The sequence below is a fragment of the Rana temporaria genome, chromosome 2, assembly GCF_905171775.1.
Source record: "Rana temporaria chromosome 2, aRanTem1.1, whole genome shotgun sequence".
Lineage (NCBI taxonomy): Eukaryota > Metazoa > Chordata > Amphibia > Anura > Ranidae > Rana > Rana temporaria.
Window position 1 is genome coordinate 149,633,092 of NC_053490.1, and position 27,440 is coordinate 149,660,531.

The 27,440-nt window shown below is 41.3% G+C and overlaps 1 protein-coding gene across 1 annotated transcript in view; it reads right to left on the minus strand.

The window, feature by feature from the left end:
* Window positions 1-15,526: 15,526 nt before the first annotated feature.
* The window catches only part of WBP4 (WW domain binding protein 4), a 29,538-nt gene continuing 17,624 nt past the window's right edge, over window positions 15,527-27,440 (minus strand). The window contains exons 6-11 of the mRNA XM_040341329.1: window positions 26,946-27,107; window positions 25,684-25,739; window positions 22,065-22,140; window positions 21,775-21,986; window positions 19,484-19,662; window positions 15,527-15,839 (exon numbers count right to left, since the gene is read on the minus strand). Coding sequence (XP_040197263.1) covers window positions 15,632-15,839; window positions 19,484-19,662; window positions 21,775-21,986; window positions 22,065-22,140; window positions 25,684-25,739; window positions 26,946-27,107 — 893 coding nt within the window. The 3' untranslated portion in view covers window positions 15,527-15,631. The remainder of the gene's footprint in view (window positions 15,840-19,483; window positions 19,663-21,774; window positions 21,987-22,064; window positions 22,141-25,683; window positions 25,740-26,945; window positions 27,108-27,440) is intronic.

Here is a 27,440-nt window from a genome sequence, read left to right on the forward strand (position 1 = left end):
CACGTAGTACTAAGTAAATGACGTAAAATACGACGGCTGTTCCGTGGTCCATACCTTTGCATGGGTTGCGTCTCCCTATATGTGGAATAACTTTACGCCGGACGTACGCCTTACGTAAACGGCGTATATTACTGCGACGGGCGCAAGTACGTTCGGGAATCGGCATATCTCAGCCATTTGCATATTCGACGCGTAAATCAATGGGAGCGCCCCTTGCGACCAGCGTAAATATGCGCAAAAGATACGCCGGCGTAGGAAAGTTACGTCGGTCGGAGGAAGCCTATTTTCAGGCGTATCTAGTTCTATGGGCACGGCGCATAGATACGACGGCGCACATTTACACTTACGCGGCGTATCTCGAGATACGTCGGCGTAAGTGTTACGTGAATCTGGGCCATAGTAGATAAACAGCGGCCAGGATGAATACTAGCATACATAGATCACATAGAACAATAAAAGTATCTGATAGATATATAAAAATAAAACGATTTCAGATGCGATATCTATTTCAGCCTACCTTTTTTTTGCCATACAGTAAATTGAGAGCAAACCCTGTGATGTTCCCAAAAGAATAGAGACAAGAAAGTAATTCCTGTCTTTATCGGGATGCGTTGTTAAGAAGTAACTACAACAGAAGATGACATTCATCCTGTTAAAAATTAAAGAAATTCAATTAATCTTAGCTGTTCCTCATGACTGGAGATCATAGACCAGAAGACCTGGATTCACAATCACTTTAACCTTCAGCAGTATGTCAAAGTCAAGAGAACTATGGAGCTGTTGTAGCAGTTCTCTAAATAAGAAGTATATACTGCATTACATAACTTAGGCCCCTTTCAGACTGGGGCGGGAGCTGCGGTGGCGGTATTAACCCCCGCTAGCGGCCGATAAAGAGTTAATACCGCCCGCAATGCGCCTCTATAGAGGCGCATTGCGGGCGGTATTGCCGCGGTTTCCCATTGTTTTCAATGGGAAGGAGCGGTGAAGGAGCGGTATACATGCCGCTCCTCTCACCGCTCCAAAGATGCTGCTGACAGGAGATTTTTTTGTCTCCCGCCAGCGCATCGCCTCAGTGTGAAAGCCCTCGGGCTTTCACATTGAGTCTGCAGTGAAGGAGTTTTTCAGGCGCGATAGCAGCGCTATTTTTAGCGCTGTACCGCCTGAAAAACTCTTCAATGTGAAAGGGGCCTTAGGGAACTATGAAATCCACAACAGGTTGGCGTTAACAAAAAATTTGTCATCTACAATCCATTTGCAGCACCCAACAGAGGATTGTACTGTATTGTATAATCAGTGGCGGCGGGTAAACAAACTGAAAGATTCTGAAAAAAAAAAACATCAATTGCAGCCTCACTGTGCCATCAAACGCAGCCACTGTGCCATCAAACGCAGCCACTGTGCCCTCAAATGCAGCCACTGTGCCCTCAAAGGCAGCCACTGTGTCTTAAAACGCAGCCACTGTGCCCCCAAAGGCAGCCACTGTGCCCTCAAAGGCAGCCACTGTGCCCTCAAAGGCAGCCACTGTGCCCTCAAATGCAGCCACTGTGCCCTCAAACGCAGCCACTGAGCCCTCAAACGCAGCCACTGTGCCATCAAACGCAGCCACTGTGCCATCAAACGCAGCCACTGTACCATCAAACGCAGCCACTGTGCCCTCAAAGGCAGCCACTGTGCCATCAAACGCAGCCACTGTACCATCAAACGCAGCCACTGTGCCCTCAAATGCAGCCACTGTGCCCTCAAATGCAGCCACTGTGCCCTCAAATGCAGCCACTGTGCCCATCAAATCACTCACTGAGCAGACATCCCAAGCACTGGACATATCTTAGCAGACCTCTAGTGAGACTGATTTTGGACGATCTATTTTACCCCGAGAATGATCTGCCACGGTGTGTCTACAGATGTCACAGTGTGTCCGAACGTTAATAAGCAGTTCATCCAATGGAAGCCTTCGATCTTCTATCTGATTGGTCAATCTGTAACTTATTTCAACTCATATTTACAAGCAATGATATTGAATGGGGCCTACACAAACATGTATTTGATTTCTATCTAACAGGTTCTTGTATAACATCATGTTTGCTAAAGTTAGTTTGTAAAAGTAAAACATTTTTTGTACTTTTGGAATGGAGCGCGGAAGCTCTTTTTTTTGCTTCCTGTTTTGTCCTTACATAAGGCTGCCATAGATGGATCAAAATTCAGCCGGTTCAGCAGGGACCAGACGAATTTCAATCCATCTTTGGACATGCTGGTTGTACTGAAGTTCACTGCCTTCTGTACAACCAACCTGTTTTATTCTTGCTATAGCTGCCAGAAGTGATCAATGTATTCTGACTGCTAGGAAATCTTCCACTGTCAAAATACAAAATCTCTGCAGGAAAATGGAGCAATTCTCTTTCCTACAAAATTGCTTAAAGTGGTTTTAAACCCACTTTTTTCACTTTTACCTACATGTAAGCCTATAATAAGGCTTACCTGTAGGTATAAAGAATATCTCCTAAACCTGTACGGTTTAGGAGATATTCCCCTCGCAATGCGGAATCCACGGCGAAAGGACCGGCAGCCGCCGGACCTTGCCGAATTTAAATCTCCCGCCCGCATGCACGGGAGTGACGTCATCGCCGCTCCAGCCAATCACAGCGCTGGAGCGGCGATACCCGGAAGACACGCCGGAGCAAGATGACATCTCGCTCGGCGTGGACCAGGTAAGTGTTCTTCACCTCGTTCCGAGGTAAGTATTTCATAATCAGCCAGTATGCGGTGCATACTAGCTGATTATGCCTTTTGCCTTGCAGGTTTGAAAAAAAAAAAATGTTTATGCGGTTTACAACCGCTTTAATGTACGGCCAGCTGTACAATCACATTCAAATCATATTTGGACATTTTTACTATCACAATTTTTTTTGTGAGAATTTATAAAGCGATTTCAAATATCCATATAAGACTCTTTTATGTATTGTGCTAAATTCTGACATTACCGATAATATTTTCTTTGAACATGATTTAGTTATAAAAATAGTAAATTAACAAGTCTATTCAAGTCCTGTGGTTTACTAAAGCAGCACTAATTATCACTCCACTCAGTGTGATCAATCTTTCCTTATAGTGTAGTTCATAAGAAGTATAAAATTGAAGGAATATATCCAAATGTCCACAGTAGTGCTTCTAAACTATATGGTGCTCTTCAATCCAGACAGCTTCCACAGTGTATCACACACCCTTTCGGGTTTGTACTCACCACACAGCTGAGTTTAGTAAGCACTGACAAGCAGTATATTCACTCCTCTCCCATAGCAGTACTGCACTCGATCTCCCAGACTGGCTCTCTGGATCTCCTCGGATGTTCCAGGTTTATAAAAGAGAATAAAACTCACAATAGTGTAATTCTGTTTCTCTTCTTTATTTCCAAAACTTTCTGGACATCCACAAAATCGACACAGTGCCGCTTGTTGTACAATAGGTGTTAAATAGACGCGCCGTCCATAGCATCCATACAGGTATGCAAGCCAGTGAATGCTGATCGCGTCCACCTCAAACCAACACACCGCTACTTCCTTGTAACTGGAACGCACCTGGATCGCACAGCGTCAGTAGATTACCATACATAATGCTTACCATCAATCTTTTCTATGTCTCCATCAGATTCCTCACCGCAGAGATCCTTTGCGGCCTGCAGTTCCTTCATAACCGTGGCATTGTACACCGGGATCTCAAACTTGACAACATTCTGCTGGACAGCATTAGGCCCCGTACACACGTCCGAGGAACTCGACGTGCCAAACACATGGAGTTCCTACTCGAGTTCAGTTTTGAAGCTGCCGAGGATCTCGGCGGGCCGACTTTCCTCATTGAACAACGAGGAAATAGAGAACATGTTCTCTATTTGGCCCGACGAGTTCCTCGTCGGCTTCCTCGCTGAAAAGTGTACACACGACCGAGTTTCTCGGCAGAATCCAGCTCCGATCGAGTTTCTGCCTGAATTCTGCCGAGAAACTCGGTCGTGTGTATGGGGCCTTAGACATGCGAGGATCGCGGACTTTGGCTTATCAGCAACAGGTGCGGGCTCTGACAAGGCCCTAGATGACTCGATCGGCACTCCAATGTACAGGGCACCAGAGGTGAATATTGGATCATTTTTTTTTTCTGTCTTCTTGTCAGTAAAATAATTATTACAGACCATTCTAAACTTTTTGATATTTTCACAGATCTATTTGGTGCTGCCATATGGCAATCCCGCTGACTATTTCTCCCTGGGAGTTATAGTCTATATGATGGCAACTGGATATTACCCATTCATGGGCTTAGACTCCAACATGCTTGCATGCTCCATCCTCAACCAGCGTCCACCGTTCCCAGAGGATTTCAATATGGATCTCCAGGACCTCATAGGCAACATAGTAAGTAAACACCATCTGTAGCCAGTATAAAAAATGGCAATTCTATTAATATTATAAATGTAGAATTTCAGAATCATTTCTTATTTACCATTTGATACCCTATTTGTTGTCTGTTGTTACAGCTGCTATGCGAATGGCAAGATATGAGAGAGATGCTTTGTGAAAATCTGCGAAGCCACCCATTCTTCATAGGTGTAGACTGGAAAGAAATGGAGGCTGAGGAAGTAAGCCAGCCATTTAGCATGACGATGGTATGTATAGGAACGACATATGGGTCCTTGGCAGTGCATTGTCCAATGTTCTGCATTCTATTTCCCAGCTCTTGAGTGTGCATAACCACATCAAATAGAAAGGCCATCATTGTACATATTCCAATAACATTTTCTTCTCTTTACAGTGCCCACCAATTGACCTGACGACAGAGATCAAATTGGAGGAAATCATACCTCCTCCCGAAGATCGACAGGGGAATGAATTTACTGAAGAAGACCAGGCACTTTATTTCGGGTTTTCTTTCACCAACAGCAGGTGGGGAAAAGTACAAAGACCACAGATGTCATCAGCTCCCCCTACAGAAGAACTCCCAAAAGCCAACAATGAAAAGACAGTTGAGGTAAGTTTTTAGCTTACTGATTTAGGGCTGAATTTTGTACACCCGATTCCTATACATATGTTCCTAGAAGAATCTGCACCTTCATCTGTTCCCATAGTGCATTAGGATAATATGTCTCTAGGAGCCGACTTTTATCCCTTCATAGAATCATATTTCGGGAACAATATACCAGCTTACCGTAATATAATTTTAGAGTTAACATCCACACAGATTTCTAAATGTCCGGCTTTGTAAACATTTCTACCTTTGTCTCTTCTCTTTAACAGATCTGCATCAGAGGATCTCAGAGTCAAATCATCATCACTGGAGCGTTTTCTACATCTTCACTTTACTGAAGGAGTATCATCAGCACCTGTCTCCAAGAGAGCAATGCCACCAGCTCTCTTCAGGATTGTCACAGTTTATTTTCTGCAGGTGTGTGTTGGACCGGCTATAAGGGGAGGTTGGAGGCCGGTAGACCTTTTTTACTGCAGGTGTGTGTTGGACCGGCTATGAGGGGAGGTTGGAGGCCGGTAGACCTTTTTTTTTCCCACTGGTGTGTGTTGGGCCAGCTATGAGGGGGAGGTTGGAGGCCGGTAGACCTTTTTACCCACAGGTGTGTGTTGCACCGGCTATGGGGGGGAGGAAGCCAGTTTTTTTTCTTCTTTTTACTATCTGGCACTAGACGTGTGTTGAACCAGCAAAAAAAAATAAAACACAGGCTGGAATATTGTTCCAAGTTGGGAGCTCTGTGTGGCTTTACATGTGATTGCAAATATATGCAACCAAAACCTCTGTTTTACAAATTTAAAAAAAAATTGTTTAGACCCTCAGTTTATTTCTTGCCATGTCACAATTTAGAAACAATGTTAGAGTAGAGTTAGGGGCCGTACTTTGCAGAGGAGCCTTGACGTGGCAGTGCGGCTTCACATACATTTGCAAATTTGCACAACATAAACCTAACACAAACACAAATGGTGGAAATGGTTTAGACTTTTTTCTTATTTTGCTGGCTATCTGTTAAGTATGCTGGAGGAATTTATGTATTGGACTATTCTGTGAACTACCCTGCCCATGTCCACCTTACTTTAAGCTACCAATCTTTTTTTTGCTTTACTGCAATGATACATGCATTAGCGTGTTGCAGTGCCATTCATTGTCAATGGTACCCCAAATCACTTCTGCCACACATACATTGCAGCATACCACATTGCACATTTATTGTGCTGTGCCGATTAATATACAGTGTATCCGGAAAGTATTCAGAGCGCTTCACTTTTTTCAACATTTTGTTATGTCACAGCCGTATTCCAAAATGTATTACATTATTTATTTTCCTCAAAATTCTACAAACAATACCTCATAATGACAACTTGAAAGAAGTTTGTTTAAAATCTTTGCAAATTTATTAAAAATAAAAAACGAAACAAAAACAAAAGCCCCATGTACAGCCTGTGCTTGATACTTTGTTGAAGCACCTTTGGCATCAATTACAGCCTCAAGTATTTTTGAGTATGATGCTACAAGCTTGGCACACTGATTTTCGGTCAGTTTCTCCCATTCTTCTTTGCAGAACCTCTCAAGCTCCATTGGGTTGGATGGGGAGCGTTGGTGCACAGCTATTTTCAGATCTCTCCAGAGATGTTCTATCAGGTTTAAGTCTGGGCTCTGGCTGGGCCACTCAAGGACATTCACAGAGTTGTCCCGTAGCCACTCCTTTGTTATTTTGGTTGTGTGCTTAGGGTCGTTGTCCTGTTGGAAGATGAACCTTTGCCCCAGTCTGAGGTCCAGAGCGCTCTGGAGCAGGTTTTCATCAAGGATGTCTCTGTTCATTGCTGCATTCATCTTTCACTCAATTCTGACTAGTCTCCCAGTTTCTGCTGCTGAAAAAACATCCCCACAGCATGCTGCTGCCACCACCATGCTTCACTGTAGGGATGGTATTGGAGAGTGATGAGTGGTGCATGATTTCCTCCAGACATGACGCTTGCCATTCAGGCCAAAGAGTTCAATCTTTGCTTCATCAGACCAGAGAATTTTGTTTCTCCTGGTTGTTCTTCTGGAAGGTTCTTCTTTCTCCACAGAGAAATGCTGGAGCTCTGTCAGAGTGACCATCGGGTTCTTGGTCACCTCCCTGACTAAGGCCCTTCTCCACCGATCACTCTGTTTGGCCAAGTGGCCCACTCTAGGAAGAGTCTTGGTGTTTCCAACTTCTTCCATTTACGAATGATGGAGGCCACTGTTTTCATTGAAACCTTAAATGCTGCAGAAATGTTTCTTCACCCTTCCCCAGATCTGTACCTCAATACAATCCTGTCTTGGAGGTCTACAGACAATTCCTTGGACTTCATGGCTTGGTTTGTGCTCTGACTTGAACTATTAACTCTGGGACCGAATATAGGCAGGTGTGTGCCTTTCCAACTCATGTACAATCAACTGAATTTACCACGGGTCGACTCCAATCAGGTTGTAGAAACATCTCAAGGATGATCAGTGGAAACAGGATGCACCTGAGCTCAATTTTGAGCGTCACGGCAAAGGCTGTGAATACTTATATACATGCGATTTTTTTTTTTTTTTATAAATTTGCAAAGTTTTTAAACAAACTTCTTTCACAGGCATCTGAATTACAGCGGAGGGGTTGTTTTTGGAAGTGCCCGATTAGAGCCGTGGGCTCTAATAGGCATCCTGATTAGAGCCGTGGTTTTAAACCAGGAACAGAAGGAGCAGTATTCAACAAACTAAAAGAAAAGGGCATGGTGCAGGTCTCACATTTTTTGCAAACAGAAACTTGGCCATCCATTGATGTCTTAATGAAGCCAGGGGGAAACTTTGAGTTAAGCTTCTGGCAAGCTTTACAAGTAAATCATTTTATGAGATCCCTAGGACAACCGTCTAATTTCCGGCGACAGTTAACAAAATTTGAGAGCTATTGCGATGATGAGGAACCAACACAACAAGTGAGTTCTAAGATGTATAGACTGTTGAATTCTCCTCAGGAGGATTTTGTGTTGCCGGGAATTAATAAGTGGGAAAGAGATCTGGGGAGGAATTTTTCACGAACTCAGCGTAAACACATTATCTATCTAGCACTAAACTCCTCAGTATCTACGCGAATACAGGAATCCAACTACAAACTATTGACCCAATGGTACTACACTCCAGTAAAGATGCATACATTTTCTATAGAAAATTCAGAGTATTGCTGGACATGTGGACTGGAGCAGGGAACCGTGTTGCACATATTTTGGTCCTGTGTAAAAGTAAGAAAATATTGGTTGGAAGTCCAGAGAATATCTCAAAAATTCAAGGAAATTCAGATACCGGATGATCCAGCTTTTTTCTTGCTCCACAGTTCACAGATCCCGGTGCGAGCGTATAAAAAAAAAATCGGTGCTATGTCATTTGATAAATGCTGCTAAAAGTGGAATAACTTTACAGTGGAGAGACACTAGACCACCCTCCATTACGAGATGGCTTAATAGAGTCCGAGAGATAGGAGCCATAGAAGATCTAGTTCTTTCAGCCCGAAATAAAAGAGAACAGTATGTTGAAACATGGACAGGATGGAATCTGTTTATGTATTCTGAAGAGGGGATGAGACTGTTTGAGGAGTAGAATAAGGAGTGAAGAGTCCTCCCCGGGAGGAGTGTGTATAGGAATCCGATGAATAGAAATAAGAGATAGTCCCTCCATTTCTTGTGCAGGGGATAGGGGGGGGGGGGGGGGGGGGGAAGGGTTGGAAGGGGAGGGGTTTTTTTTTGGTTAGAGGGAGGGATAGGTAGGGTATATAGGGACAAGGGAACAGAGAGGTCTAAGGTGTATGAGAACAATAATTTTTTTCTAGAGATTCCGATTAAAAGGTTTAAGATGTGTTGTTAATTAGTACAACAATAGGGTAAGGGAGAGGATTGGACAAGCCTTTGCTGGTTGCTATTTTTTTTTGTGTTTTTCGCTGACTGGAGCGATAATATGTATATGATTATGAATTCCTTGCTTTTGTTATGTTAACATCTCTTTGTGACCTTGAATATAAAAATAAAAACAAATGATATGAAAAAAAAAAAAAGAATGCATAAAGATAAAAAAAAAAGAGAGGAAGAGGATGGGAGAAGACATCGAGGACTCAGAGGGAGCGTGGAGGACAGCGCTGACCCGAGACAGGCAAGTGCCGGGGGGGCACACTGGCAACAATTGACGGGGCAAAGTGGCGGCAATTGATGGGGCAAAGTGGCGGCAATTGATGGGGCAAAGTGGCGGCAATTGATGGCTGCATTTTAGGGGCCATGTGATTCCTTCCTGGCTATGTCCTGGTCGAAGATCAATATGAATCCATCAATGGGGCCATGTGATCTCTTCCTTGCTAGCCATAGTAGAGAAGGATCTGGAGGTTTTAGTAGATTATAAGCTTAATACATTGCATTGATAAAGTATTCATACCCCATGAAATTTTCCAAATTTTGTCATGTTACAACCAAAAACGTAAATGCATTTTTGGGATTTTATGTGATAGACCAACACAAAATGGCACATAATTGTGAAGTAAAAGGAAAATGATAAATGTTTTTCAACATTTTTACAAATAAATATGTGAAAAGTGTGGCATGCATTTGTATTCGGCCCCCTTTACTCTGATACCCCAAACTAATATTTAGTGGAACCAATTGCCTGCAGAAGTCACCTACTTAGTAAATAGCCCCCACCTGTGTGTAATCTAATCTCAGTATAAATACAGCTGTTCTGTGAAGCCCTCAGAAAAGATTTGTAAGAGAACCTTAGTGAACAAACAGCATCATAAAGGCCAAGGAACACATCTGAAAGGTCAGGGATAATGTTGTGCAGAAGTTTAAAGCAGGGTTAGGTTATATAAAAAAAAAAAAAAGGAGAGCATTAATCAGAGATACAGCCAAGAGGCCCATAGTAACTATGGAGGAGCTGCAGAGATCCACAGCTCAGGTTGGAGAATCTGTCCATATGACAACCATTAGTCGTGCACTCCACAAATCTGGCCTTTATGGAAGTGTGGCAAAACGAAAGCCATTGTTGAAAGAAAGCCATAAGAAGTCTCATTTGCAGGTTATGAGATGCCATGTGGGGGACACAGCAAACATGTTGAAAGTGCTCTGGTCAGATGAGACCAAAATTCACCTTTTTGGCCTAAAAGTAAAACGCTACGTGTGGCAGAAAACTTACACTGCACATCACCCTGAACACACCATCCACACCATGAAACATGGTGGTGGCAGCAACATGTTGTGGGGATGCTTTTCTTCAGCAGGGACAGGGAACTGGTCAGAGTTGATGGGAAGATGGATGGAGCCAAATACAGGGTAATCTAAGAAGAAAACCTGTTAGAGTCTGCAAAAGACTTGGAGACGACCCTACAACAAGCTACAATGGAATTTTTTGGATCAAAGCATATTCATGTTTTAGAATGGCTCGAAGTCTAGACCTAAATCCAATTGAAAATTACTGTCCACAGACGCTCTCCATCCAATCTGACAGAGCTTGAGCTATTTTGCAAAGAATGGGCAAAAATGCCACTCTCTAGCTGTGCAAAGCTAGCAGAGTCATACCCAAAAAGACTTGCAGCTGTAATTGCAGTGAAAGGCGGTTCTACAAAATATTGCCCCAGAGGGGATGAATACAAATGTCCCCCTCACTTTTCACATATTTATTTGGATCACCTATCATTTTCCTTCCACTTCACAATTATGTGCCACTTTACCATGGCTGTAACATGACAAAATGTGGTAAATTTCAAGGGGTATGAATACTTTTTTCAAGGTACTGTAAGCAAGGCCCAGTTCAATCCCAAGCCTTAGGCCCCTAATTCCCCAAACCTGCAGACAGGTCCCCTTACACATCCTGAAGGGATGCCCCCACTTTCCTAAGTGGAGGTAATGTCGATTGGCCATTGGGGACATCTGGTCTACAAGCATCTTGGATGCTCAGTTAAGAGATGTGGTGCTCAGGGGATGCAAGCTAGAGTCCCGCTCCCTGCCCCCACTCCACTTTGCGTTGTCCAGCCAGTTACACAGAAAGCATGAAGCGCAGTGGGGGGTGGGAGGAGAGAACGGGACTTTAGTTTGAAGCCCCCTGGACACCACGTCTCTTACCCGAGTTTCAGAGATGCCGGCTAACCAGGTGACTGAAATGTCCAACAGAAACCCCCCACTTTGGAAAATTGGGAACTCCTTTTAGGATGTTTAGGAGGACCTGTCTGCAGGTTTAGGAGATTTAAGGGCCCAATTCTTGTGACTGGACAGGTCACACAGCTCGTCATGAGCACAGCATTTTGTCTATGTATTGTACAATTTGATGATATTTGTTATCACAAATAGTGTATTTTAAAATTGTAACTTTTCCATTTTATTATATTACACATATCTCGAGTTTGCCTATAAAGTCCCACGGTACCGGGGGGGGGGGGGGGTACCTTTTCCTCTTGTTTTCTCCTTTTTTTTTTTAAATAACAAACATGTTATACTTACCTGCTCTGTGCAGTTGGTTTTGAACAGAACAGCCCCGATCCTCCTCTTCTCTGGTCCCTCTTTTCTGCTCCTGGCCTCTCCCTCCTGTTAAGTGCCCACACAGCAAGCTGAGGGACTAGTGGACATCGCTGGGGCTCATTTAAGTATTAGCAGGGGCCGCTACACAGACGGCTTTTTATCTTAATGCATAGAATGCATTAAGATTAAAAACCTTCTGACTTTACAAACCCTTTAACTGTGAAGCCATTATAGGTCATACCTTATGACATGTGCAGTGCCATGGCAACTGCAAATCAGGGACTAAGATGGAACTTTACCCATACCAACTTGATAAAAATAATGTTTCTTTCGCATGAATTTAATTACCAATTCCACATTAATATTTATGCTACCAAAATTTGTGTGTACTGTAAATTGCCTCCAGCATTTTTCCGGTTTCCTCTTCCTGGGGGCTGCCATGTTGCTGAAGCCGAGAGTCCCTGAGCAGCAGTAAATCTTTAGGCCGACGATCGGACTCTACAAAATTTGGCACAGTGCCTAAAGATAGAGTGCAACTGAGCATGTGCCGAGCTGGCTGAGACACTGCATTACTGGATTTTAAAAACCGTATAGGCACTTGTTTTATATAGCTTTGCCTGAAAAGGGGCCAGACTGAAGTGATCTAGGGAGGACTTAATTTTCTAACTAAAGTTCCACTTTAAAAACTTTAACCACTTCCCATCCTGCCTGTCAAATGACATCCAAGCCATCCTGGGTGGATGTCATATGACATCCTCAGGCCTCCTGGCTGCTAGGGGGTGCTCACGTGCCTGCTGCGTCACGCGGGTGCCAATGCGTGTGCCTGGCAGCCGTGATGTCCGACGGGTACATGCGATCGGCAGTTACAGAGCCAGGGACATGGACCTCTGTGTGTAAATACAGAGAGCCACGTTCTGTCAGAGGCCGATGGTGTGTCCCTTGTACATAGGGACACCGATCGGTCACCTGACCTCCCCCAATCAGTACCCCCCCAGTTAGAATCACTCCCTAGGAAACACATTTAACCCCTTCCCTGACAGTCACATTTATACAGTAATCAGTGCATATTTATAGCACTGTTCGCTGTAGAAATATGAATGGTCCCAAAATAGTGTCAAAAGTGTCCGAAATGTCAGCCACAAAAAAAAAAAAAAAAAAAAAAAAAAAAAATTATATTATATATATATAAATATATATATATATATATATATATATATATATATATATATATATATATAGTCATAAATCTATTTTGTAACTATAACTTTTGCGCAAATCAATAATCACTATGCGCTTATTGTTTTTTTTTTTTACCAAAAAATAAGAATACATATCAACCTAAACTGAAAAAAAAAAAAAAAAAAAAAAAAAAAAATTGGGATATTTATTAAAGCGAAAAAGTAAAAATATGTTGTTTTTTTCAAAATTGTCAGTTTCTTTTGTTTATAGTGCAAAAAATTAAAACCGCAGAGATGATCAAATACTACCAAAAGAAAGCTCCACAAAGAATATAAAAACAGTGCAGCGCAAAACTAATATAAATATATACTCATTTATGAATACAATATATGTGAAAATTATATCAATATATTAGTGTGAAAAAAAGTCCAACAAATGGAAATCCAGTGTGCCAAATCTTAGAATTCTTCACCACGTGATGATGGAAAAGCCAAACTTGAAAAGTGATCCCTCCACCAGTAAGAATGGGTATTCTCACCTCCACACATGGACCACTGTTTTACCAGATGGTCAAATAAGCAGATATCTCAAACATAGGAGACCAGGAAGCAGGATGTGACTCAAATTCTCATAAGACAGCCATACACATGGACCCGAACATGAAAGAAGGAATCACAATCTAAGTGCTCTCTGCTAAATTCAGGTATTTATTAAAAAGGTATAAAAAGCACAGGCTACTCGCATTTAGCCGGTATAAAAACGGCATATAAGGAAAAACAGGGCGTATATCTTTGTTCCCAGGACGGCAGCGAGCGTCGTTGTATGAGGCTCCTGAACCCCCGTACGCGTTGCGTTTTACAACTTCCTCAGCGGGGCGGAGCCTGAAACGTCACCGGCTTGCCTTTAAATACACTGCCGTTGTCATAGAGACCTTCCTGCAACAGAACATGGACACGCCAAGCGGAACGTCCAGCGTCATGTTCAAGTGTGGACAACTTTATTGTTCTCGCATAGAGGTCTGTAGACAACCTTAAAAGATAAAAATGACTATCGCCATCTTGTGGTCAAAAAGTAAATGGATTCAAATATTTTATTTTTAAAACATTTAGATCGCTCGATACCGTCCTCAAAACATACAATATTAATAAATAAATCAATCACAAAACAATAAATATCTCATATATTATCATACTAATTTTTTCCCCCATAAATGAAGAAATAACAATAAACATTAAAAATTAAATAAATATACCTCCAAAACAATATCTGTAAATAATTGAATATAAATAAATACCTATTTATTTGATATAAAACAGTTCAAGTCAAAGTGGACGGTCCTTCCCCCACGGCCTCTTTTTATCTATAAAGGCACCCTCTTTGAGGGATGTTGTGGCACCTGGGGTCATAGACCCTCCTTTATTCAAGAAAAATAGGATTTTTTCTTTTTGGTCAGGTTTTTATGCCTGTGGGCGATGCCAGGCCTGCAAACAATGTAAATTTAACATAAAAAAAAAACAAAGAATTCACATCATTTTCTACAAAAAAAATCATAAACCATCAAGAATCTGATCACGTGTAATACTGTAGGTGTGGTCTATATGCTGGAGTGTGACTGTGGACTCCAGTATGTAGGCTGCACCTCAAGATCTTTGGCAGTTAGAGTTGGTGAACATGTAAACAACATTAAGTTGGGGTTACGTTCCCATAGTGTCTCCAGACATTTTAGACAATGTCATGATAGGAATCCGAGATGTTTAAAATTTGGGGTTTGGAAAGGGTGGACAGACATTGGAGGGGAGGTAACTATATTTCGACACATTAGCCAAAGAGAATCTTTTTGGATTTTTGAGGCGAAGGTGCTTACCCCCGAAGGACTCAATGTCGACTTTGACTTGAACTGTTTTATATCAAATAAATAGGTATAATTTTATTATTTATATTCAATTATTTACAGATATTGTTTTGGAGGTATATTTAATTTTTAATGTTTATTTATTGTTATATTTCTTCATTTATGGGAAAAAAATTAGTATGATAATACATGAGATATTTATGGTTTGTGATTGATTTATTAATATTGTATGTTTCGAGGACGGTATCGAGCGATCTAAAGGTTTTAAAAATAAAATATTTGAATCAATTTACTTTCTGACCACAAGATGGCGATAGTCATTTTTATCTTTTAAGGTTGTCTACAGACCTCTATGCGAGAACAATAAAGTTGTCCACACTTGAACATGACGCTGGACGTTCCGCGTTCTGTTGCAGGAAGGTCTCTATGACAACGGCAGTGTATTTAAAGGCAAGCCGGTGCCGTTTTTAGGCTCCGCCCCTCTGAGGCAGTTGTAAAACGCAACGTGTACGGGGGTTCAGGAGCCTGATACAACGTCGCTCGCTGCCGTCCTGGGAACAAAGATATACGCCCTGTTTTACCTTATATGCCGTTTTTATACTGGCTAAATGTGACTTTTGGATTTTTGTGAATATCCTGCTTAGTGTTCAGCTAGCATTACTGGTGAACATAAACCATTGTTTTTTTCTCACTTTTACCACTTTTATTCATTTATTTATGATCTATATTTTTGCGCTGATTGCACTCTTGTTTTTTTGTAAAAGAAAGCTCTATCTGTAGAAAAAATTAAAAAAGGGGACATAAATTTTGTTTGGGAGCCACGTCGCATGACCGCGCAGTTGTGATTCAAAGCGTGACAGTGCTGAAAATTGGCCTGGGCAGGAAGGGGGTGAAAATGCCCGGCATTGAAGTGGTTAAAGATGGCTCTTCTTAAAACAGAACTACTGAAGAAGACTCATTCTGTTTTAAAAAAAGACAAAAAAAGCTCAAATGATAAAAGTAAAATAGAAAAGCATTTATTCACACCAATCACACATACACACAGTGCAATCCTTACAAGCATACAGTTTAAAAAAAAAATATTCATGATCAAAGTCCTTTACTGATCAGTCAGTCTTTGGCGTATGTTCCGGGATTTTACATTTTCCAGCTTCCTTTTTTTGAAGACAGAAGTCCCAACTACTGTGTCCCCAAGAGAGGTGATGGTCTTCTCCTTGAAATAGACTTTTGGCTCTTGTGGAATGTCAGGTACTGAGGCTTGTGGTTCATCATATTCCATATTTGGAAGCTCTAAATCCACATTGTCGCTATAAAAAAACATATAGATCACTAAAATTAGAGGAACTTTTTTTCTATCTATATACAGTACAAATGAGCTTTCTGCATTTACCTATATTGTACAGGAATTCATCGAACAGTTATACAGATTTTACTATTATGATGGTTAGAAAAAAAGATTTGAGAACCCATCTTTGGTGTAGAAAAGAAGTACTGCAAATCAATGTAGTTATCAGCTCTGCTAACAGATATGTTTTAACTTAAACTCATAATCAAACCTTTAAATATATTGCACCTTACTAATACTTAAAGCGGAGCTCCATCAAGAATTTTTTCTTTTTTTAATGCTGCAAAACAAAATATTTTTTTTTATACATACCTGAAGTGCCTGTTGCTAGGCAGATCGTCCTAATCTGCCACTTCCTGATCCACGGTCCGGCTTCTTTCTTCTGCTCCTTGGCTGCCTCCTGTGGAATGGGGGGGAGCGGTGTCTTCTGGGACGTTGTGTGTGTGTCCCAGGAGACATCCTCCATTCACCTTGCGCAATAGGGAATCGGGTGGTGAAGCTGCAAGGCTTCACTACCCGATTCCCTCACCGAGGATGGTGGCGGGGCAGCCGAGACCTGAGCATTTGCTCGGCTTCGGCTACCATCATCGCGGGCACCCTGGACAGGTAAGTCTCCCTACCAAAAGTCAGCAGCTACAGTGTTGGAAGCTGCTGACTTTTAATTATTTTTTTTAACCAGACCTCCGCTTTAAATACATTGGATGCATTCATTTTCATTTTAGACTTTTTCCCTTAATTCCTATTTGGTGATCTGGCCATCAAGTCTGTTATTTTTTTACCTTCTTATAACAGACCAAACTGTCCAGCAAAAATGGCTTTTAAAAGGGTCGAGACAAACCATATAAACACGGACAGGGGTGCTTACAATGATCAGCCTTTATTCATTAATTTATAAAAAACCTTTGTAACCGCTTTTAAAAAAGTTTTAACTGGAGTTCAGGTGTAATTTGTTAGTCAAGTCCATCTAATCTGCTACCCTCCACTCAGACTGACAATACGCCTTTCCAGAGGTGTCTGCTTTACCAATTCATCCAGAATGGGGACACCCTTAAAAGGCCCGTAGACACGATACCTAAATCTGATGGAAAAATTCATACGAGGAGCTATCTGCTGCTTTTCAGATCGTTAGTCGACAGCCGATTTCACTTTTTCGTCAGACAAAAGCTGGGATGTGCAGACTATAACATTCGGATGTGAACTCAACGTACGATTTTCATTTCTTTGGTATGGTTTTTGTACAGAAATGTTATATATATATATATATATATATATATATATATATATATATATATATATATATATATATATATATATATATATATATATATATATATATATATATATATATATATATATATATATATATATATATATATATATTCGCAAGAGCAAGGCTGCGCATGCTCAGAAACAAAAGGATACATACAAAACTATTTAACACATTACGTCACTTCTGACGTTGCATTCTGTCTTACAAAAAAATTTGTATTGTGAGTAACGTCTTCAGTTTGTAACATGAGATTAGCATGCCGAAAATCTAATCGTGTGTACGAGGCATGTTACTGGCTGGATCAGCAGGTGAAAAAAAAAAAAAAAACCCCAACAACCTTAAAAAAGAAACCTATGCAGCCACCCAGATGCTACCAGTTCCTGATTTAGAAAGTGGCCAATTTTATTTTTTAAATCCACTGCAGTTGTGATCAAAAATACCGAACAGCTTGTTGGTATTATATTAACCCTTTTTCTACCAGAGCAGTTTTTGTGTTTACTACTGTTTACTTTTAAAAAAACAATCATTGTATACCCAAAGATTTAAAACCCCTAAAACATTTTAGATTTTCTTAAGGCTGGGTTCACACTACAGTAGTACAACTTTCATCCTACTTTGCTCTGCGACATCCTACCTTAGTCCTACATTGATCCTACATCCATCCGACTTTCATGAACAGGATACTACTTTGCTCCGACTTTGTGATAGTATGACTTTGACCAATCAAAACAATCCCAGTGTGAGATAAATTCCTTTTACTGCTGCTGTAATCACATGTCGGATGGTAAGGACAAGGATCCTACTTTGATCCGACTTTAATGATATTCAAAGTCGGACCAAAGTAGTACAGGGAGCATTTTCAAAGTCGGACCGCCTTGTGTCGGACCAGATAAGACAGCTCTCATAGGGAAACATTGATTTTCACACGTCATGCGACATGAGGCTCCCAATGTCGGGAGCGTTTGTCAGACCAGTGTGAACCCCGCCTGAAACAGACAGACAGAGACTGAGAACAAAATTAGTGGCAATTCAAAATATGTATGTCACATGATTAGTGCAACTTTCTTTTTTTTTTTAAGTGCAACATTTTTAGTAGAATAAAAAAGATGAATGCTGAGTAAATAGATGTCAAGCCTTAAAACTGTGTGCGCCTGTGAAACTTTCATGGAGGTCAAGTCAGTAAAATGTTCTTCCAGCAGGGGTTCAATTGTAGTGTATGATGATTCAACCCCCCCCCCCAATCCTTAAAGCGGGGGTTCATCTGGATTTTTTTTTTTTTTTTTAAAAGCCAGCAGCTACAAATACAGCAGCTGCTGATTTTTAAAAGTTAACACTTACCTATCCAAGTCGCCGCAACGTCGGCAGCCCAGCTCTCGGCTTCCCCCGCCGTCATCCTCGTTAAGGGAAACTCGGTTCCCTACTGCGCATGTGAGAGTCGCGCTGTGCAGTTTCCACTGGTCCCTGTTGTGTTCTGGGAGCCCGAGTGTTTCCCAGAACACACCCAGGGGGGGTGGGGGGTCAGGTTGAAGCAGAGGGGCAGGACTCTCGCGGGAGTCTATACCCAGAAGTGGTGCAAATACCTGTTTTATACAGGTATCTTTACCCCCTCCCCCCTGAAAGGTGTCAAATGTGACATCGTAGGGGAGGGGGGAGGGGTTATGGGAGGGTTGCCAAAAAGCGGAGGTTCACTTTTGGGTGAACCTCCGCTTTAACATTACAGAGTAACACCCCCCTGCCCCCCACCATTTATCACTGATTTAAGTGTCTGGGTGCAACTTAGATTTCTAAAAAAAAAATATTCCACTAAACAAACACGCATGCTCACCATAACACAATATTAGCAGAAGTTGCCCAAAGGGTGGCGCTAAACAGCTGAAAAAACACATCGTTTTGTGTTTGTTGGCAGACAATTCTTTGCCGTTTGTATGCAGTACAAGTTCCTGGCCAACGCCCTTCGGACAAAAGTCCTACGCTTTGTCCAATGAAAATCCGAGTGTGTGTATGAGGCTTAAGTTACATTGCTAACATTTTTTACCCCCCCCACTAAACATTATTTTTCATCACACTGGGGACAAAAATCCCCAATGTAGCTTTTCTTGGTGTCAGGCTCTCTTCAATGAGACATCTGGGGTTTGCTTATTTGACATTTGCCAGGGTGTGTGGAAGCAATCGGGTGGCTATACAGTTGCCCGATCACTTCCATCTGACAGCTGGCTTGTCAGATTTACACACATTACAACAGCAGCTGGGAGTGTGTAACCCCCCCCCCCCCCCCGTGCTGATGTTGGCGTATGACATACGTTGGTGGCAGCGAAAGGGTTACTATTGCTACTTACTATGGGTCTTCCTCCTGTGTAATTTCCTCCCATGACCCGTATGGATTGGCCTTTTTTGGCCTTTGGCTAGGAATCTGCTTCTTAGAGGAATCATCTTCTTTAGTATCCTGCTTGACTTCATTGTCTTCTTCTTTACTATCCACTTCAGGGGTCTTATCCGTTTTCTTTTCCTTTTTACTCTACAAAACACAACATTTTAATACATCAATATTGTGCAAGCCACAAAGTTATATTTTAGATTTTGCCCACATCCAGGAGCCTACAATGGGCAGGTTTATAGATCCATTTTCTGAATTAAACAAACAAGTCCACAAAGATATTAGTATTTTAGCATTTTGTAATTGCATAGGAGAGCTTAAGGTTTAAAGAGTAACTCCACTTTTGTTAAGAAAAAAAAACAAAAAACATTCCCCTCTGGGTGATCTATGTACATTACAAGGATTTTAAACTTTGTTGCAGATTCCTAACTTTTGTGGTTCTGAAGAAATCCCTGTGTGTTTCTCTGTGTCCATGCAGGAAAGTGGGTCTAATGGGAGGGGTTTTATAATTATCAATCAGCTGTGCATCTGCAGAGCACCAATGAGGAAAGCTGCTGGGCCTGCATCCCTTTAGATGTGATTACCTATTGGGAGTATCTCACCAAAAATGGCATTTGCGTTTCAGGGGATGCCTGAAATCTGATTTGTATCTTAATGCAGACTTCTGGGAAAATCAGTGAGCCAATCACACAAGCAGACAATTATGTTGTTGGGGGGCGTTCTGTACACATTCTGTGAACATCTCCCGGTGGCAATATTGCATTCCATTTTCAGAAAATTACAGCGGCTACAGATTTGTAAATGCAATAACTTTTGCGCAAACCAAACGCTTATTGCGATTATTTTTACCAAAAATATGTAGAAGAATACGTATCGGCCATATTTTTGAGGGATATTTATTATAGCAAAAAAATATTGCATTTTTTTTCAAAATTGTCGCTCTATTTTTGTTTATAGCGCAAAATATAAAACAAACGCAGAGGTGATCAAGTACCACAAAAAGAAAGCTCTATTTGTGGGGGGGGGAAGGACGCCAATTTTGTTTGGGAGCCACGTTGCACGACCGCAGAATTTTCAGTTAAAGCAATGCAGTGCCAAATCGCAAAAAAAGGGGCCAGGTCCTTTACCTGCATAATAGTCCGGGTCTTAAGTGGTTAAAGTTTTACTAAACCCACAACAGTAAAATCAGCATGCTTGCAATACTCATTGTGGAACCTAAGGGGTTAATCCTCTGCATTGTGTAAAAAGGCCGTTTGATCTGGTCCTTTCTAATCCTCCTCTTCCACTGTGCCCAATCTCCTGATAGAACAGAGGCAAGGGGACAAGCTACACATTCTCAGTTCGGTGTGTATTATTTTTTCTTGGAAGAGTGCATGTGAACAACACATGGCCAATCAGCACTGTCCAAACAGATGGTCAGGGGTCCTGCAACCTCAAAAGGACAGTCAGAGAATGAAAACTCCTGCTAAAATCTCCAACCAGACACTGATAGAAGTCACTGCTTTCAGCAGTGTATTTTTACTAAAACTATTGCATCTCCATGTTCTGTGTACTGTGGGAGACCAGATATAGTGAAGGCAGGGTCCTGGGTTTAGTCAATGGGAAATAAAAAGTGTGTTACAAAAAGTATGCATTACAAAGCTATGAATTATATGATGTTGTGCAAAATAGTTTGGTAAGCTCACGGCTGCTGTGCCTGAGATAATGGTGGAGAAAAAAAAAAAAAGCCGTTTATGGAAATCAGAAAAGGCAGCAGAGGCTTCTAGCAGCCATTATCTGTTGATAACCTTGGTAAAAAAAATAAAGTACAAAAAACGCAAAGATGAACAAGCAGTGTGAGCTACCAATTCCAGAAATGACACAGTGGCAATCAAGATAAGTGTGCTTAGACAATAGCAGAAGTGGATATAAGGCAGAAACAGTCAGTGCCACTTTGTAACTAAATTGAACCAGGGACACATAGATGGAAGGTTGGGGCCTGGTGGACTGGCAGTCAAGGTAAGGGTGCTCAGGCAACAGTTGAAGTGTACAGTATATAAGGTAGAAGTGTTGATTGTTTTTTTTGGAGGCCCCATTGAACGCAGAAGCTTTTTTGGTAACCAAACCATCAATAACACAAAAGTTTGAGTTTGGCATGGGACATGTAAATTTATAAAATTTTGAATCCAACGACATCATGAGAATTTCCAGATAAAAAAAAAAGAGAAGGTGTCTCATTTCCCCATAAACAGATATTGGAAACAGTGGTCTTACCCGAAAATTGATTTTAACAGTTTTTGTTACGGAAGGTGCTGATGTGGCTTGCTCCGATTGGCTGGACTCATCCGACGATGTCTCAGGTTTTAACTCCACACTGTCGGCCTTTTCCTCTGCAACTGTATCTTCTGGTTTGTCTGTGGGACTTTCTTGATCTTCTTTAGATGGAAGACCACAAATAAAGTCCTCTGGTTTTTCCCACCTGGATTCTGCAGAAAATAAAAAACCCATTTAATTACTGCAGTCAGGGTAATGGATAGGCTATGATTATTGGTAGAAGCCCATACCTCCTGTTTCAGCATTGTAGTAGTATGTGTAACCCTCTTCAGACACACCTTCTACCCACACAGGTTTGGCTCCTTGCTATATAAAATAAAAAATAGTTTTGAATAAAAAAAACAAAAAAAAAAATTGATTATATATTTTACACACACATATCTCTCATAAGAAAAAGATCATACATGTACATATGAGCATTTTGCCATACATGGGTATGGGCAAAGCTGTAAAAACCGCAAACAAATCAGACTATTAAAGGGATTTATAGGACTGTTGACTCTAAATCTATTGCCATGTTACTGGCAAAATAGGTCTACAGCTGGCTATACAAATAGCTTATCTGGACAATAAATGTAACCTTAACCACTTCTGCCCCAGAAGAATTGGCTGCTCAATCACAGAGCCATTTTTTTTGCGATTAGGCACTGCGTCGCTTTAACTGACAATTGCGCGGTCGTGCGACGCTGTACCCAAACAAAATTGACGCCCTTTTTTCTCACAAATCAAACATTTTGGTGGTATTTGATCATCTCTGCGATTTTTATTTTTTTGCGCTATAAAAAAAAAAAAAAAAAAAAAAAAAAAAAAAAAAACACACCACACACACACCCCAAAAATTTTGTACTTTTTGCTATAATAAATATCCCCAATTTGTTTTCTCAGTTTATGCCGATATATTCTTGAAAAAAAAAAAAAAAATTTTTATATATATATATATATATATATATATATATATATATATATATATATATATATATATATATATATATATATATATATATATATATATATATATATATATATAAAAATCTCAAAAGTTACAGTGTCTACAAAATAGGGGGATTTATAGCATTGTTATTTATTTTTTTGTAAATAGCTACTATTTTTATCGGGACTGCGACATTATAGCGGACACCACATCGGACACCTTTAACACATTTATGGGACCACTGTAGTTTATACAGCGATCAGTGCTATAAAAATGCACAGATTACTGTAAAAGTCACTGGCAGGGAAGGGGATAACACCAGGGGGCAATCAAGGGGTTAATTGTGTTACCTAGGTGTGTTTCTAACTGGGGGGGGGGACCTGACTAGAGGAAAATGACAGATCGTGGTTCCTAGCTATTAGGAACCACGATCTGCCTCTCCTCACAGAACAGGGATTTGTGTGGGATTTACACACACACACACACACACACACACACACACACGTGTCCCTGTTCTGCCTCTCGTGCCCGCAACCTCCGGTCATGAGCATCAGCACACGCACCTGCTATCCCCCTTAAAAGGGACCGACGTACAGCTACGATGGTTCGAGGGATCTTTCCGACCGGCCGCCGTATTAATGACGGCGGCTGGTCGGAAAGTGGTTAAAGGAAGCTTCTGATCACTTAACAAGCACATCTATTGTGTGGAATGGTAGATGGAAGTAGTAGACGGCAGTGGTTGAAAGTTCTGGCTAATCTCAATCTCTCTTTTTTTTTGTCAGCAAGGATGAACAGAAAATACACATTTTTTTCTACCCAACGGATTTGTTGCGATACTGGTGTGCTTACATAAATTAAAGAAATTGTGCTGAAGTCATTGTACAACAATAACGGCACATTAAAATGACCTAATCTACTTAAGAAATTACACGTGCTCTTGTCACTTGTTGAATTTATAAAAGGAGACCTGCATTTGTTTATTAAAGATTGATTTCATGTTAGTGTTTTTATGGGACTCCACTGACCTGATGGTTTCTAAAGTGCCACCAGCATGTCTCTATTGACTTCCTACTATGAAGCTGATGCTTGTTCCGGTCTACTCTTGCTGCCCTTGACACATGATAGGCCGCCATCAACCAATCGTGTCTTTATTTTGGTCCTATACAGGTTTGTGCGTATACGCGTGTCTGTCTCAGTGTGTGTATGTTTGTGTTACTTTTTAATCCTGATCTCCCTTCCTATACCATCAAAACTGCTTTTTTTTTTAGGCCTTTTTCATAAATTGCAGCAAAGACTGCTGCTCCTCTGAAGAAAAAAAAAAAAAAAAATCCATATTCAGACTTTTTTTTCCAGAGGCATTTGACAGGCGATAAAGGAGGCAATATGTTGCCTCCTTACCACCGGTTTTAACCCTCTAAATGCAACATCACCACACCAAAACCATGTGCAATGCCCACAGTTACGAGGTGGTTGCAGTGCAGCCCCATTTACCTGGGAGGTATACTTCCAGCCATGCCCACATCATGTATACACCCCCGGCTGCTGCCTTTGCAGCTAAAGGGGGAGCAGTTGGGGGTGGTAAAAACAGCTCAACTGCATGTTTCTACTGCCTCTAACCTCACATGTGAACAAGCTCTTGGGTCACATCTGTGTGGCTGCCCATGCATTTTAATAGGTAGCCCTATCTGCAGAAATGCAGGAAAGAAGCCCCTGACCCTTTTTTTTTTTTTTTTTAATTGCGGTGCGCCAAGAACACCAAGACCATTTGACAATGTGTGGGGCACCATTAGGAATTAATGGCAACCTTAACCACTTCAGTCCCCGGAAAGGTTTCTTCCCCTTAATGACCAGGCCCTTTTTTGCGACACAGCACTGCGTTGCTTTAACTGACAATTGCGTGGCCGTGCTACGCTGTATCTAAATAAATATGATGGACTTTTCCCAAAAATAGAGCTTTCTTTAGGTGGTATTTGATCACCTCTGCAGTTTCTTTTTTGCGCTATAAACAAAAAGGCCAACAATTTAAAAACAAATATATTTTCTACCTTCTACTATAAAACACAAAAAAAAATATATATATTTCCTTCATCAATTTAGGACAATGTTCTAAATAATTCGAAAAAAAAAAAAAAAAAATATTCCAATAAGCGTATATTGATTGGTTTGCGCAAAAGTTATCGCGTTTACAAACTATAGAATAGGATTCATGACATTTTTATATTTTACTAGTAATGCCAGCGACATTGCGGCGGACAAATCTGACACCAAGTGACACTTTTTTGGGGTTCAGTGACACCAATACAGTGACCAGTGCCAACAAAATACACTGATTACTGTATAAAATGACACTGGCAGGGAAGGGGTTAACACCAGGGGCCATCATAGGGTTAAGTGTGCTCCTAGTGAGTGATTTCTAACTGTGTGGGGGATGGACTGACTGGGAGAAGAGACATCTGTGTTCCTGATTAGCATAAAACAAGATCTCTCTTCCTCTGACAGACCGCTGTTCTTCCTCTCCAGCGAACGATCACGGGTCCCGGCAGCCAGACAGGCAAATTTGCTCCTGCTGTGTCCAATCACAGCGGTAGTGGGTTGGCGCGCGCGCGCCCCAGACCCTGAGGCTGAAGCAACGTACTGGTACTTTGTTTTGTGCCGCCAGGCCGCTCTGCCACAGTAAATGTGCGGTGGGTGGTCCTGAAGCAGTTAAAGAGCAGAGCATTTGTCTACCGGTCAGGAAGGAGTGCAATTTTGTGTGCGTTCCGTGACATGCAGTAACATAAACCAAGCCTTGGGCCGGGGGGCCTCGAGGCTGAAAATACTTGAAGGGTGCCCAACTGGAAAAAAGGTTGAGAAACTCTGGTCTAAAGAACTTCTAAACCCCATTCTCAATTTAATGTTCTGAAAAATAACGGTCTCACCTCTTCAGACTTGTCCTCAGTGTCCTGGAATCCATCTGGTGCCTCCCACTGAGTATCTAGGATAAAAAAAAAAAAAAAAAATGTAATGTAATAGGATGTAATATGTTACTGTAACACTGACCCCTGCACTTTGTGACAGGGAGCAGGGGATCTTTTGCTTCAGCTCACTGTCACAATTTAAAAAAACTGCGGGCGGGTGGGCAGAACAGCATTATTCATTCACAAAGTTCTGTGAATGTGAAGACTTCAAGTATCAGCTTGTAGTCCTCAATGAACTATCAGGGTGTCCATTAATTGTTCCTGTCAGTGTGAAACAGCCTGCATGTACGATGTATAGGGCAGATAGCTTACACTGACAGGGGCAGATCCACAAAGAAAGTACGCCGGCTTATCTATTGATACGCTGACGTACTTTCAAATTTCCCGCGTCGTATTTTTGTTTTGGATCCTCAAAACAAGATACGACGGCATCTGGGTTAGATCCGACAGGCGTACGTCTTCGTACGCCTTCGGATCTTAGATGCAATTCTTCGGCGTCCGCTGGGTGGCGTTCTCGTCGTAATCCACGTCGAGTATGCAAATTAGCTATTTCCGACGATCCACGAACGTACGAGCGGCCATCGCATTGTTTTACGTCGTTTCCGTTTGGCTTTTTTCGGCGTATAGTTAAAGCGGCTATCTGGTGTCTTACTCAATGTTAAGTATGGCCGTCGTTCCCGCGTCAAATTTGAAATTTTTTATTTTGTTTGCGTAAGTCGTCCGTGAATGGGGCTGGACGCCATTTACGTTCACATCAAAACCAATGACGTCCTTGCAACGTCATTTGGAGCAATGCACCCTGGGAGTTTTGACGGACAGGGCATGCACAGTTCGTTCGGCGCGGGGACGCGCTTCATTTAAATGAAACATGCCCCCTACTCGCCGCATTTGAATTCCGCGCCCTTACGCCGCGAGAGATACACTACGCCGCTGTAACTTACGGCGCAAATTCTTTCTGGATTCAAAGATTTGCCAAGTAAGTTACAGCGGCGTAGCGTATCTCAGATACGCTGCGCTGGTGCAGATCTTTGTGAATCTGCCCCACAGTCTGTGGGAGTCCTGCATGGTACAATGCTTTTGAGGCTCCTATAAAAAATATATATATATATATATATATATATATATATATATAAAAATTACCTGCAATTACCTTTTTTTTTAATAGTGAACTTATCCTTTAAACATTTCACAATGTTGAATCTATATAGTAAAACATGCAGTACCTCCAGACAATGTATTGTAGTAGTATGGGTATCCTTCTGAAGAGTATGCCTTTGTCCATTTTTTTTTAGCATGGTGTTTTTCTATAGCTTCTATTTCTTTCCTTTTTTGTTCATCACGTGCTCTTCTCTCCTCAATTGTTGGACCTACAGGAGCTATAGGAGCTAGAGAAAAATGTAAGTTATTACTTTTAGGGTTTTACACTCAATGAAAGAAATCTAAAAACCCACACGTTGTCACCATACAACTATAAAAAACACATTGTTTAACCACTTCAGTGCCGTAAGGTATTACCCACTTCCTGACCAGGCGGTTTTTTGCGATACGGCACTGCGTAGCTTTAACTGACTATATCGCCGTCGTGCAACACAAAGTGGCACAAAATTGTGAAGTGGAAGGAAAGTGATAAATGGTTTTCAAATTGTTATTTATTTTTTACAAAAAAAAAAAAAAAAAAAAAAAAAAAAAAAAAGCTGAAAAGTGTGGCGTGCATTTGT